This window comes from Chamaea fasciata, unplaced genomic scaffold (genome assembly GCF_029207755.1).
Source record: "Chamaea fasciata isolate MVZ Bird 193981 ecotype frontalis unplaced genomic scaffold, bChaFas1.0.hap1 SCAF_1, whole genome shotgun sequence".
Lineage (NCBI taxonomy): Eukaryota > Metazoa > Chordata > Aves > Passeriformes > Sylviidae > Chamaea > Chamaea fasciata.
The window spans coordinates 19,894,219-19,907,089 of NW_027094086.1; the positions used below are offsets into that span (position 1 = coordinate 19,894,219).

The window sequence follows — 12,871 nt, forward strand, 5'->3', positions numbered from 1 at the left end:
GGAGTACCCCTGTGCTTTACAGACTGGGTTTGGATTCAGGCAGTTTTACTCAGGGCGAGGAGCCAGGGCACTCGAGCTCCCGCTGGAGTATCCTGTGTGGGCCGGGGATCTGGGCGGCTCAGCCGCCGGGACATTCACCCGCCCTCCCCCGGATGCGGCCTCAGCCTCCGCGGGTGGCGGCGGCCGCCTCCTTGGGACGGGGCGGGCCAAAACCCGACGGCTGCGGGGGGACGGAGTGGGAGGGGAGGGAGGAGGTGACGAAGGAGGAGCCGGAGGAGCCGGCAGGGCGGTCCTGCGCCGAGCCGAGCGCGGCGGCCCGGGCCCGCCCCCGCCGTCTGGGGGCCGCCGCTCCGCCCCGCTCGCCCGCCCGGCCCGCGGCTGCCGGGAGCGGCTCCACGCGCTCGTGCCGGCAGTGCGCAGCCGCGGCGGAGCCCAGCCGGGAAGAGGAAGCGGCGCGCGAGGAGGGAGGCCGAGGCCGGCGGCGGTGGCGGCTCATGGCTCGGCGGGCGGGCGGGCGGCCGAGGCGTGCGGGCCGCTAGCGCTCCCCGAGGCGGCGGCTCCGGCGGGAGAGGAGACGAGGCGCCGCCGGCCCCTCCTGCGGCGGCGGCGGCGGCAGCTCCGACTCCGTGTCGGGGGCGCGGCGGTGGCAGCTCCGGCTCCGCGCCGCCTCCCCGCGGGCGGGTGTTATGGCCCCTTGGGGGAGCGCAGAGGGCTCCCCGGCTTGGAGGTCAGCGCAACTCCTGCTTCTCGTCGTCTCCTGCTGCGGTAGGTACCGGGCAGTGACGCCGCCCGTCCGCCTCCGTCTCGCGGGCCGGGAGGCGGCCGCGGGGGAGGGGGAACAAAGCGGCCTTTCTCCCGGCCGGCCTCGGCGGGGTCCCTGGAGCCTCCCAGGACCGCCGCCAGGCCCGGCTGGTGTCCCCGTACTTCTCTTCTCTGTCCCCAACCCCCTCTCCTCCTTCGAGCTCGACTGCTCCAGAATTCGCTCCGGGGTTTTTTGTTTGTTTTGTTTTGTTTGGGTTTTTTGGTGTGTTGTTAATATATTTGTTTATTTATTATTTGTGGGGGTGGACGGAAATCTCTTCTGGGAAGTCCTTAAAACTGGGGCCGGGATTCTGGGATTTGGCCCAGCTGCCCTGGGCTTGCTCTCCCGCAGATGTGCGTTGCCGGGAACTCCGGAGTTGGCGCGGGGCCGCACAAACAAGCCAGCCCCAAATCCTCTGAGTCACGAGTAATCGCTGCTTGTGGATAATAGGGATGGATGCTTGGGAGATGTTCCACGTCCGCCCAGGACGAACGAGGCCTGGTGTCGGGGGCAGGGAGGCCCGTCCGGGCCGCCGGGTCGGGGGCTGGCGCTGGTGATGAGTTTGTGAGACATCAGCACAGGCCTGGAAGATCTTCCAGGGACCTTTGCTTCTGCTCAGCCTATCTGCAGTTCATACCCGAATAGGGTTTCATCCCTGGGTATAAACCCATCTTTAAACAGAACTGCTAGTGAAAAATATTTGTGTAAATGTTCTGAGGTTGGTTTTCACAGTATAAAGGTGGCCCAGTAACACATGACAGATCAACACACAGATGCTTGACAAAGAGGGTCACCTCATGTTTTCTCAGGGAGTTGTGTTTGTTTTATGAAGTCGGGCATAGGTTGTGTCCATGAGCCTCAAGCAGGAGAAGCAGCCTTTGGCAGGGAGCTGGACATGTGCCTTGCCCTGAGGAGGACAGCGACGGGGGCCCTGCTTTAGTAGTTTCTGAAGTAGATGCCTTTGCTCTAAACACATGGTTGATCATAAGGAATTGGAATCTCTTTTGCTGTTAAAAAAGCAAGCTTATGTCTGGAACATCAAGGTATTTGGGATTTGCCTTTGCAAAGTGTTTTGTCCAGCACATGCCTGTGCCGCAACAATTAGTCCGTGCTCTAAAAATGTAGGTGTACTACATAAACTTGTGGGAGCATTTCCAATTTCATATTTACATGAGTAGAAAAGTAAGGAAGGCTTCTCAGAGCTGCAACTCTGCCAGTACCCGTAACCGGATAGTTACACTGGTAAAGTTTAATTTTTGAGCAGGTGTATTTGCATGAGCAAAGGGGGGTACTGACCGGTCTTTTAAATGCATATTAAGTAAGCAAGAGAGTTTCATGTCAAAAGGCAAACTACAAACGCAACTGAAAAGGAGTTAGATAATGGTGGAACCGGAAGTGGTAGCAAAAATCTCAAGTTTGGATATATTAAGCTGTTCTTCTGTTTGCATACTTAATGTACTTTAAAAATTTGATTTCTGTGAAAAGTTTTTTTTTACAAACTCAGTGTGCTGGTTTTATTATACTCGTCATAATTGAAATTAAAAGTCAAGATTATAATTGTGATATTCCTCCTCAGCCTGACCTAAGTAAAACGTTTTGAATTGTGAAACTGCAACTTAGGTGTTACTGTCAGCGTTTCTCTTACAAAAGCTTTAAATCACAAGTGTAATCTTTGGTTAGAGATAAACCAACCAAATTAAATTCTTTCAGAATAACATTTTTCATAGACCTTTAATCAAGACTTTTGAAAGTTCAGCTGAGAAGGCTTCATAAGTTTCTTCTGCCTTGCTAAGAAACACACCACCATCCATTAGTGCCACTGCCAGGAAGGAGGAGGTGCTTCTGATTTTGATCAGCACTCTGTGTCACTTCATCCTCATGAGGAATTAGTTTCTCTTAACAGTTTTTGTTAAAAATGTCTGAAGTTCTGACCGGTTTCACTGCTCAAAGGAAAGGAACTTTATCCTCCCCAGGCTTTAGTATTCAAAGCAAAAGCAAGTATTTACTGTATAGCATAGCCCTTTCTCTACTTTCGCTTTGATTTCTCCCATTTATTTATTTTGAGAGAAGAAAATGAGACTGGGAACTATGTCCTGTTAAAGTTTTTTACCTTCCTGTGCGACTGCTTTTAGCTCTTCCAGACGAAACTGATTTAGTATTGACATGAATTTGATCAAGACACTGCTGTCAGCATAGCTCTGGACTGTAATGTTGATCCTGAGTAAAGCCTTGCAGATATCATTGTGGTAAGGCTTTGAATGCAGTAGGCAGTACCCAAAGTAAATGCATGCTTGGAAAAGCAATGGTACATCACTTCAGTTGCCTTCCATTATGCAGTTACACAGCTAAAACGTCTAGAATTTTCTGCTAATCAAAATACTAAATTCACCAAGGTTGTTATGTGGGCATTGAGCTCTCCAGAGAATGTTTCTCTGTTTCCCTGTAGTTGGTGAATTTTTCAAACCTTCTTTCTGATGATGACTATAATTATAAAAATTTGAGAAGGAGGAATACTGATGAGTGGAATATTGGAATAGCACCGACTAACAAGAATTGGTAGGGCATTGGGCAACAATATTTTTTGGTTTATATTTCCAGCCTTCCAGTTGCCTGGAGAGTTTTATATCCAAGAGGTAATTGGTTTTATGTGTCTCTGTGTAATTCTGGCCTAGCTTTTCCTGGGACAAATATTGAGACATTTCTGCTTATCTCAAAGGCTATAACAGTTATCTGAGTTTAAAACAGAACCATATGTTGTACAACTAATTCTTTTAGGGGAGAAATGTCATTTGAGAAATCAGTCCTGTTCTTGAGGGAAGTATTTTTCAAACCAGAGTTCTGTGACTTATCAGCTGGAAATTAAGTAAATCTTGGAATCATAGAATCATATAGGTTAGAAAATACGTTCAAGATCATAAGAGTCCAACTGCAAATCCAGCACTTCCAAGCGTCGCATCTGCACATGTTTAAACTACCTCCAGGGATGCTGATCTTGTTTCTTTTCTTGCTAAAACATGAGCCTAGGTTAGATAACTGAGTTTCTGATGTTACCATTTTGTTTGGTTTTTATTTAACTCTTGACAAGATGTTGGTTTATATCTAATTAGTACTGTGATGGAGCACTTTCAGGACCAGTTTGAGAAGGATTGGTGTTCAGAGCAGAGGCTGAGTTATGAAAAGTCTCCGAGGTGGTATAATGCAGAAACTAGGACATGCCTTCCTTTTGAGTGAAGTCTGGGAGCATGGGTATTTGGCTTCTATAGATTTCTGAAAATTCGAATTTTATGTAGTCTTAACTATATAAATATAGTCAAGACTAAATATATTATATAATTATTTGAATTTCTGTCACACTGAGCAGAAGACTACAGGCGATTTCTATCAAGTTTTATACGGTTGGTAGCAGTCAGTGCAGTGGTACAGCAGATGAATCTTCCTGCTTCTGACTTCTAGAAGTAAAAGTGTGTCAAAGAAAAATATTTATAATAGTAGGACAGGGACACTAAAAGAGTTCCAAGGTAGAAGTGGCAGCAGCAGAGGTCAGTCTTAATTATCCTTATATTTGGTTGGTTTTTGGTTTGGTGGGTACCCTTGGAAGCACTAATAACTGAGTTATTAGTGGAGATCAGAAAAAGGATTATTCTCCAAAATTGTGACTGAAGCAATGTTTTATGTTAGACTACTGAGACTACAGTGCTACTGACAGTATTTTGTCCTGTTAGGGAAAAACATAGTACGCTTATATAAGCCTTAAACCATTTAATTTTGGATTAGAACCATTCCAGGTTTCTGTGGTACAGATGTTGCTTGAAATTATAACCATACTGTATATATATCTCATTCTTGATTTGGTGCTAAGGGAAAACAAGTAAAATGCTCATAAAAGTTCACTTTTCAGGACCCAAACTTGCATGTCGGATTACTGATGATGGTATGAGGAATAAATGGTTCTTTGGGTTCATTCACCTTGTTTGAAATAATATCCTGAATCATGTAAGCAAATAGTCTGCCAGCCAGTTTATTCAATTTTCTAAAGAAGCTGAACTCTAAAGCCAGAACAGACTGTCCTAAAGGAATTGCTTAACTTAATAAATTTTTGTTTCTTAAACTCTTGAATGTCAGTCTTTAGTGATATTTTGTGATATACTGAACGGGTATATTTTGCTAAGCTGTAAATTGTACTATTGGCAAAACCACTGCATTTAATTCATTAGAAGAGTTTTGTAGTCCTTTAAGAGAACATGTCCCAGTTTTAACAGTGTAGAAATTTATGTTGTCTGATAAGTTAATCGAATGTCAACTTGTCCAAGTATGTACACATTCAGCTGACTGTTCAGAGCCAATATTGCATCTATAGTCAAAATGTTTGAGAGGTCATGTGGACAGTATTTAAAGCAACATTCATTTGAGAGGAGGAGAAAAAAACCCATACCCTAGACAACTTCAGAGCAAAAACTTTGAAAATTGAATATAAGGTAGTCAGTGTGATTGTTATTATGCACTAAATGAGAATACTGTCAGCCAGAGGAAGAGCAGAGGTGTTCTTGTACCAGAATCATGACAGAAGCCATCTGACTCCATTCCTGTCATCGTAGCAAAGCATGTAATTAGCATGGCTTTTTCATCTGTTCTGTCATTGCTAGGAGAGGAAGAGCTCTACTGCATTAATGTTGGAAGGACCCTATAGGTGAATCTGTTTGATTCCTTTACTTCAGTCACTTCTGTTTTAATACCAAATAGATTGAAATTGTATCAATATTATTTTCAACTAAGCACTAAATATTTATTGTTTCGTACTAGGTCTGGCTAAAGCTTACAATTATTATCAGTCTTGTGGTTTGTTAGCAGATCTCAAATTTTTAAACTTTGTGCCTTTGGTGTGTTAGGTACATTCCTGCACACATTCCAGTTTCCCAAGGTGTAGACGTTATTTCCATGCTTATTAAGTATAATTCACTAATTTCCTTACGGGATTTTAAAAATTCATGAGTACTGTTTGTACTGTGTAAATAGTGTGGTTTCGCTTTCTCAGATGTCTCTGCATTTTCTAGTTTTAGTCTTCCATTTATACTGTCCCAGATAGTTAATGATTATGTTAAAATACTGGAACAGCTGAGATATCTAGCTGGGCAGTAATTGAGAGTGTGATTTGTTGACAGCCTGGGATGTTTGTAGCTTGTGTGCATTTTAGAATTACTTGCTGTGGCATTTTTGCAGTACCAGTTATTACTTGAGGTGTCTGTTGGTTGGTAAAACGGAGCTTTTATAGTTTATACATGGTTTTAATAAAACACTGGGTACTAGTGCATTGGATACTAAAAAATTTGGTTGTAGATTTGAGTTCCTGTGTTTATCCCCTCAGTGAAAATAAATGCTCAGAGTGCTTTATAGCAGGCTGTATGATTCCATACTCTGAAGAATTGCGTTGTTCTGTCTTCTTTTTTTGTTTCCTGCACTTGATTTTTTTGCTGCAGTTGTTACTTCACTGGTGATTCATCATGCAAAGCATTACAATTGCTTTGAAACGTGTTATTGATTCTTGTGAGTATCTAAGTTAAAACTATTAAATTCAGCATAATTGACAGATCAGTGCCAACACTTCAAAAAGCCCTAATCTAAATTGTGGTTCGGACTTGTTTCTCTGAGCAAATACTTTAAATTTGGATATACTGTAACTTTTGCTACATTGTGGTGGTGTCTTCTTATCAAGGCTAGCATATTTAAATAGCTACGTACAAGACTTTTTTTTTTCCCTGCTATTCTATTTGACATTTAATTTTAGGTTATGGGGGAATTTCTGTGTATCTTTCTCAGCTATTTGGTGAGGAACAACTTTCTGGAACTAGTCAGGAAGTTAGCAAGCAAAAATAACAGCCTCCCAAAAATTAAGAAAGCTTACCAGGTAGAGCATGTTTTAAGGGGGGGAAGGGAGTCACACAAAACCATTTGATTTAGTACCATGAGTCAAGGAGGTCTCTCACCTAAGCATCTTATGAGTTTTATTACTTATAGGACTTTCCCAGATGCATTTATTTGGTTGTGGAATTTTTTGTTGTGAGAGCTCAACGTGTTCACACTTAGTAAATTGTAAATTCCTCAAGGCAATGGAAGTGAACTAACTGTGTTTCTCTGTGAGCAGAAAGTACATTTGAACTATATACTGGGATGGGAGCTGCATGTTTCACCCATCTGATTGTCTGTAATTCATGACTTCCCTTTGCTTAACCTTGGAGATGTTTTCCTGGGACTCACTTGGGTAACTAGAGTGGACGTTCACAGTCACTTGTAGCCATAAAACAGTAGAGTGATCCTTTAATAAGCAGTGTGAGCACACTTTGGCATGTGGTGGAAGTCTGTAAGGAAGTTGCTTGTATTTAAAAGTTAAGAAAATATTAGTCTGCTAGAGGATCCTGTAACTTGGTTTTTTTACTCCAGCTTCATGTGACCTATTGGGAGATACAAATAAATCCCTCTGTAAGTACAGAAGGATTGTGAAAATAGTTCTTTTGTGGAAAAAGTAAGATTTTCTTCTAATTTATATCTAGTGTTACTAGAAATAAGTTTGTTTTAGTCAATGATATCTCTTAAAAAATTAATGATCCTACTCATTTAAGGAGCTGCTCCTTTAGAAAGAACTTTTCAATAACTGAAGGTAAGCAGTTTGGAACAGAAAAATGAAGTTTTGTTTGATGTGCCTTGTAGTGGGAAGGCACGCACTTACACTTATATGCTCTGGCTTCTAGATTTTAGCTGAGTATGAATTTTCATAAGACTTTTCTTAATGCCTTTTTTTTCTATGCTTCACAAAGGGTTTTATAATCCACTGAATTAGAATACCCTGGTAGGATGTTTTCTTTCTATGGAATTGTATGGAGTGTCTAAAAAGCTTCTGTTAGGGATATTGTAGTAACTGGGACTGAGATAATGAATAAATCACATGCAGTAAACAAATCCATATATATGTGCTTCTCTTATCACGTAGATTTAAGTGGAGACTTTAACCTTTCCTTTCTTTATTTCCTGCACATAAAGTTCAACAGAGTAATTTTCAAACAGAGATTCATTTTAGACTGCTAATTAAGCTGCTTTTTTGTTTATAATATTGTTGTATTTACTTCAGCCTGCTCTTCATATTACTAAAGAATTACATTTTTCCATTTGCTGTCTTCTAAAAAAGTGCTCAGGGAAAGTGCACAGGGATTTAACTAAAAATGTGTGTTTAAACCACACTAAAATATTTGTAATTGGACTTGAGAGAATATCTATTTCATGTTTTCCAATTTGTAATTTTTTAAAAGCATGGAGAAAGAAGATATGTCCTTTCCATGATCTAAACATCAGTTAAAATAATCTGAGAGAGATGTCTGCTCTTAAGTCAGGAAGATGAATGACATCAGACACATGACTCTTGATCACAGAAACTTGCAGCTGGAAGCACTGACAGGGATGGATTTGGGTGATTGTATAATTAGTAGAAATAGCTTCCCTTGTCAGGGCACCTCCCATTTGTCATGTTTCCTATCTAAAGGAACGAGCAGTCAGTTCCATGACTAAAGTTCAGCTGGTGTCTCTGGTTGGAGAGATTCATGAAGACAGGAGAACCGGGATGGCAAGGGAAGGAAAGTTTGGGGTGTCTTGTTAAGGCACATTCACAGCTAAAGGTGGCAGAACTGTTCTTCAGAGTGGAATAGGAGGCCAAGATGTCTGCAAGAACAGCTCTTTTTAAGAGGTTGGGCAAATAGAAGGGAGGAAAGGAACCAGCCTTTTATTTTGAGGGTGTTATGGAGGCTTGAGTGAGCATCTACTCAGTCTAAGAGGTTACTCTTTCAGGCAAGCCAAAAAAAAAAGGGTTTGAATATAGGAAGGGCTTGGAAATTGCTTGAGGTCTTGATCTCTGGCCTTCCAAGTATTCTCGGGCAGAGGGGTGTTACAGGAACATTGGATTCCTGCATTTGACCTGCACTTTAGCAAATAAGTGAATAAACAAGTAGAGATCTTTGAACATTTTGTAATTCAGCAAATGGCTTTCATCATTATTTTTAAGCATCCTTTTTTGTGATCCCTTTTCTGGGTGATACTGACATTTGGCATTTCTGCACTCCAGCAGCTTTACTGCAGGATGTGCCTGGGAGCTGCATGTTTATAGAGTCTAGTTACTAATGACCTACCTCCCTGTTGTTGCTGATCCAGCTAATGCTGTTTCCAGTGCCTGTTGCCTAGGTGTTGTGTAGTTTATCTCACTTCAGTTCCAGATTTTAAATTATCTGTTGTGTCTGTCATCTAGGCACACTGTAACAAAGCCCCAGTGGTATCACAGTTCTTATGAAAATGACAATCCAGTATACCACAGGTGAGCGCTAATGTTACTAACCTCTTTTTAGGTCCACAATACTAGCTTTCTGGTTTTCTTCATCCATTGTGGAAATGTGGGACAGTACACTTTTGCCTTTACACTGTGGATGGGTACATTTTCCTGGGGCAAAGAACTTTACCTTTATCCTCTTGCCTTAGTGAGGAGCACAGTTCATTTTCCCCACTGTCAACTGGAATTGTAAAACTTGTGTGCAGTGCTGTAGTGGGCTGACTGAACACCAGGCACCCACCAAAGCCACTCTTTTAACTCCCTTCTGCAACTGGACAGGGTAGGGAATGTATAACAAAGGGTTTATGGGTTGAGATAAGGTCCTTGAGGGAGATCACTCACCAAATACTGTCATAGACCAAACAGACTCATATTAGAGATATTAACTGAATTTAACCAATTCAGAGCAGGAAAATGAGAAGGAAAAACAGACCTTAAAACACCATCCAGTGCCCTTTCCTTTTTCTCAGCTCTACCTCATCCCCACCAGTGGCACAGGGAGACAGGGAATGGGGGTTAGGTCAATTCATCACAGTTCATTCCTGCCACTGCTCGGGAAGAGGAGTCCTTCCCCTGCTCCAGTGTGGGGTCCCTTGCATGAGAGACAGCTTTCCATTAACTTGTCCAGTGCGAGTCCTTCCCAGTTCTCTGCATTCTTCCTTGGGGTGCAGTCCTTAAAGAACAGCCTGCTCCAGCCTGGATTCCCCACAGGGTCACAAGTCCTAGCAGGATACCTCCAGTGTGAGCTTCTCTCTCTGTGGTGTTGGAGATCCCTGCCAGGAGCCTGCACCAGCATGGGCCTCCCATGGTGTCAAAGCCTCTTCTCCACATCTGCTCTGGTGTGGGTTTCCTCCACAGGTGCAGGTGGATCTCTGCATCCCTGTGGTCCTCCATGGGCTGCAGGGGCACTGCTACCTCACCATGGGCTGGCTGCACCATGGTCTGCTGAGGGATCTCAGCTCCAGTGCCTGGAGTACCTACTCCCCTTCCTTCTCCACTGCGCTTGGTGTCTTCAAAGTTGTTCCTTTTACATATTCTCACTCTGCTCTTCTCCGGCCGCAGTTACATCTGCACAATAACTTTTTTTTTTTCTTCTTGAAGAAGTTATCACTGAGGCTTAACCACCATTTCTGATGGGCTCAGCCTTAGCCAGCAGCACATCTGTCTTGGAGCTGGCTGGCATTGGCACTCCTGGACATGGTGGAAGCTTTCAGCAGCTCCTCCAGAAAGCCACTCCTGTAACCTCTCTGCTAACAAAACCTGGCCATGCAAACCCAATACATGTGCTTTTAGGGTCCGTGAGGAGTTTTCCTGGAATAAGAGATCCTGTTTTCTAACTGCAGGTTAGGAGGAGCAGCAGTGCAACTGTCCTACACAATGATGATATCTTTCAAGTCAGATCTGCCCAGAGAATAAAGTTAAGGTCATGGCTGGGGAGTTGAGAGACATCCCACACTCCTAACTAACAGAATGATTTATTAGAGCTTGATAGTGACTTTTTTGAATTAATATCTTGAAATATTCAGCTGTACATCAGTCTTAAAATGTTAAGTAAAAGCATGGAAGCCAGGAATATGAATGGGAGGATTAAGTGAATAGGTCTGTGTTTGACTTTCTCACCAGTGTTCTGAAACCATCTGTATTTTGAAGCTTTACAAAGGAGGTGGATCTGAAATCTGAGGTAGCAGTTCAAAGTGTTGGTCGTGAAGGAATTCAGCATAAAATGCAAAAGCTTTCAGAAATGATTAATGATTAAAATAAAGCTGAATTTAATTTTTTAATCTGAGATTTTACTGGGACCATACTGTGCATTTGAGAGCAATAAAGTACTCAAAGCACCTAATTTGAAATAAACATGCTGTTTCTCAGGCTTGTGTGTTGCTCAACTGAAATGATCACATCCAAAAAAATTTTTTTGAGGGAGATGAGTTACTGTAATGGGAAAGAGGTCTGAACTAGCTTTAAACTTAAATTGTTGAGTGTGGTGTATAAATTACTACCATGAACATAAGGATCATGGTGTTAGATTCTAACTAAGCAACTCCTTGATGCCTGTGCTGAAATACATTGTACTTTGATGTTTTTCTGAAGTGTCTTATGGACAGGTAATCAGAGTTTGGTTTGCACTTTATGGGGTTCCATTGTCCTGGGAGTGCTTTTCTCCCTATATCTGGAAATCTGCTCTTAAACAGGAAGGATATGTACTTAAATTAGCATTATACTTCGTTATATAAAGGCAGATAAATAGGAATTTGAATATGTAGGCATTATGTCTGACATTGATCTTGTACTTGTCACCATGCTGTGTCACATTTTTTGCTATTTTAAAATTCAGTGCCTCCCTTTAAAAAGGCTGTAGGAACAAGTGCTGAATTTTGTTATCAGGTTGGCTTTTAATAGAGTGAAACGTATGTAAATTGAAAGTATTTTTTTACTCTTTATTTTACAGCTGAATTAATGCATTGAAGCCTAATATACCTCTTTTCCTCTTCCAGCTACATTTCCTAAAAAGGAAAACTATAGCTGTTGGAGTCTTAGAACCGTTTTGAAGCAGAATAAAGTATCACCTGTTGTAGCATGATCCATGATTATTTAAAAAAGCCCAGAACACTCATACAGCACCTGTAAGGCGGTGAGGACAAAGGCTGACAGAAATGCCATCTGCGTGGTTGCCTTTAGCCACAGCAAGCCTAACCAGTTACCTTCTGGGGACTGAACCAGCTAAAATACTTCAAGTGAATACACAAATGTCTTGAGAAATCTCGTTGTCTTGGTGCCCTAACTGATAATGGCAGATACCATCTAAAAGTTGCCATGTAATGCCAGTACTGAGCCTCTGAGTACTTCTGCAGATGATCCAGAAAGGAAAAGGAAGTAAATAGTCAAGTGGATAACCATCAGTGTGAAGTATAAACAGTGTAAGAATTTGCAGGTATGCTGTCTTCACAATATCTGCTTTATCACAAATAAGCCTTGCTCTTCAGTGTTGTAATCTCTATCAGCTTGAAAATTCTCCTTAATTTTAGAAAGCTGTATATGCATCTACCATCAATAGCAGATGAGGAGTGGAAGACTCTGGTACAATGAAATATTCCAGGCTTCCTTTATATTTCTTTCCCAGAACTGAACATCTTCTAGAGATACCCTTTTCATTTCTCAAAGAGCCAAGACACAGCTAAGCCAATGCCCTTAAACTGTGGCTTAAGCTATTATTATTGTGCCCTTAAACTATTATTATTCATTAGGCAAAGTTACCAGTAAGGAATTGTAAGGGACGTAGTCTGCTTTCATCAATGCAAAAGTGTAACAGTGCTTTTCATGTGCATTGAAAAGGAGCTACATCCAAAAGAATACAACTGCCTATCGAGTTTGGTAAGTGGTAGTAACCTAAGAAAGTAATGTATTTTTCACTTAACTCTTTTTCCAAAACATTCTTCATCCCTTTCTTCAAAAAAACATTTTTTTTTCAGTCATACGCAGGTTGAATCTGAGTGTCCCAACAAATGGCTGTTGTTTCTTTCCCTAGTTGGCTGTTAACTTCATATGTGATCTCTCTTTACAAAAGAGCATGTATGTACCTAGTGGTGACTTGCTGGTACTAGGCTTTCTTCTTAAAAATAGGCTTACTCCAAAAGTATACTATAAACCTAACTTGCTTCTGAGTTTATTGTGCTCCAAGATGCGACATGGTTGGTACCAAACCTTCA

At 42.0% G+C, this 12,871-nt stretch overlaps 1 protein-coding gene across 1 annotated transcript in view; it reads left to right on the plus strand.

Moving 5' to 3' along the window:
• The first annotated feature begins 449 nt into the window (after positions 1 to 449).
• Positions 450 to 12,871, plus strand: part of LRP12 (LDL receptor related protein 12) — a 51,217-nt gene continuing 38,795 nt past the window's right edge. The window contains exon 1 of the mRNA XM_066177447.1: positions 450 to 765. Within this exon, the coding sequence (XP_066033544.1) occupies positions 687 to 765 (79 nt within the window). The 5' untranslated portion in view covers positions 450 to 686. The remainder of the gene's footprint in view (positions 766 to 12,871) is intronic.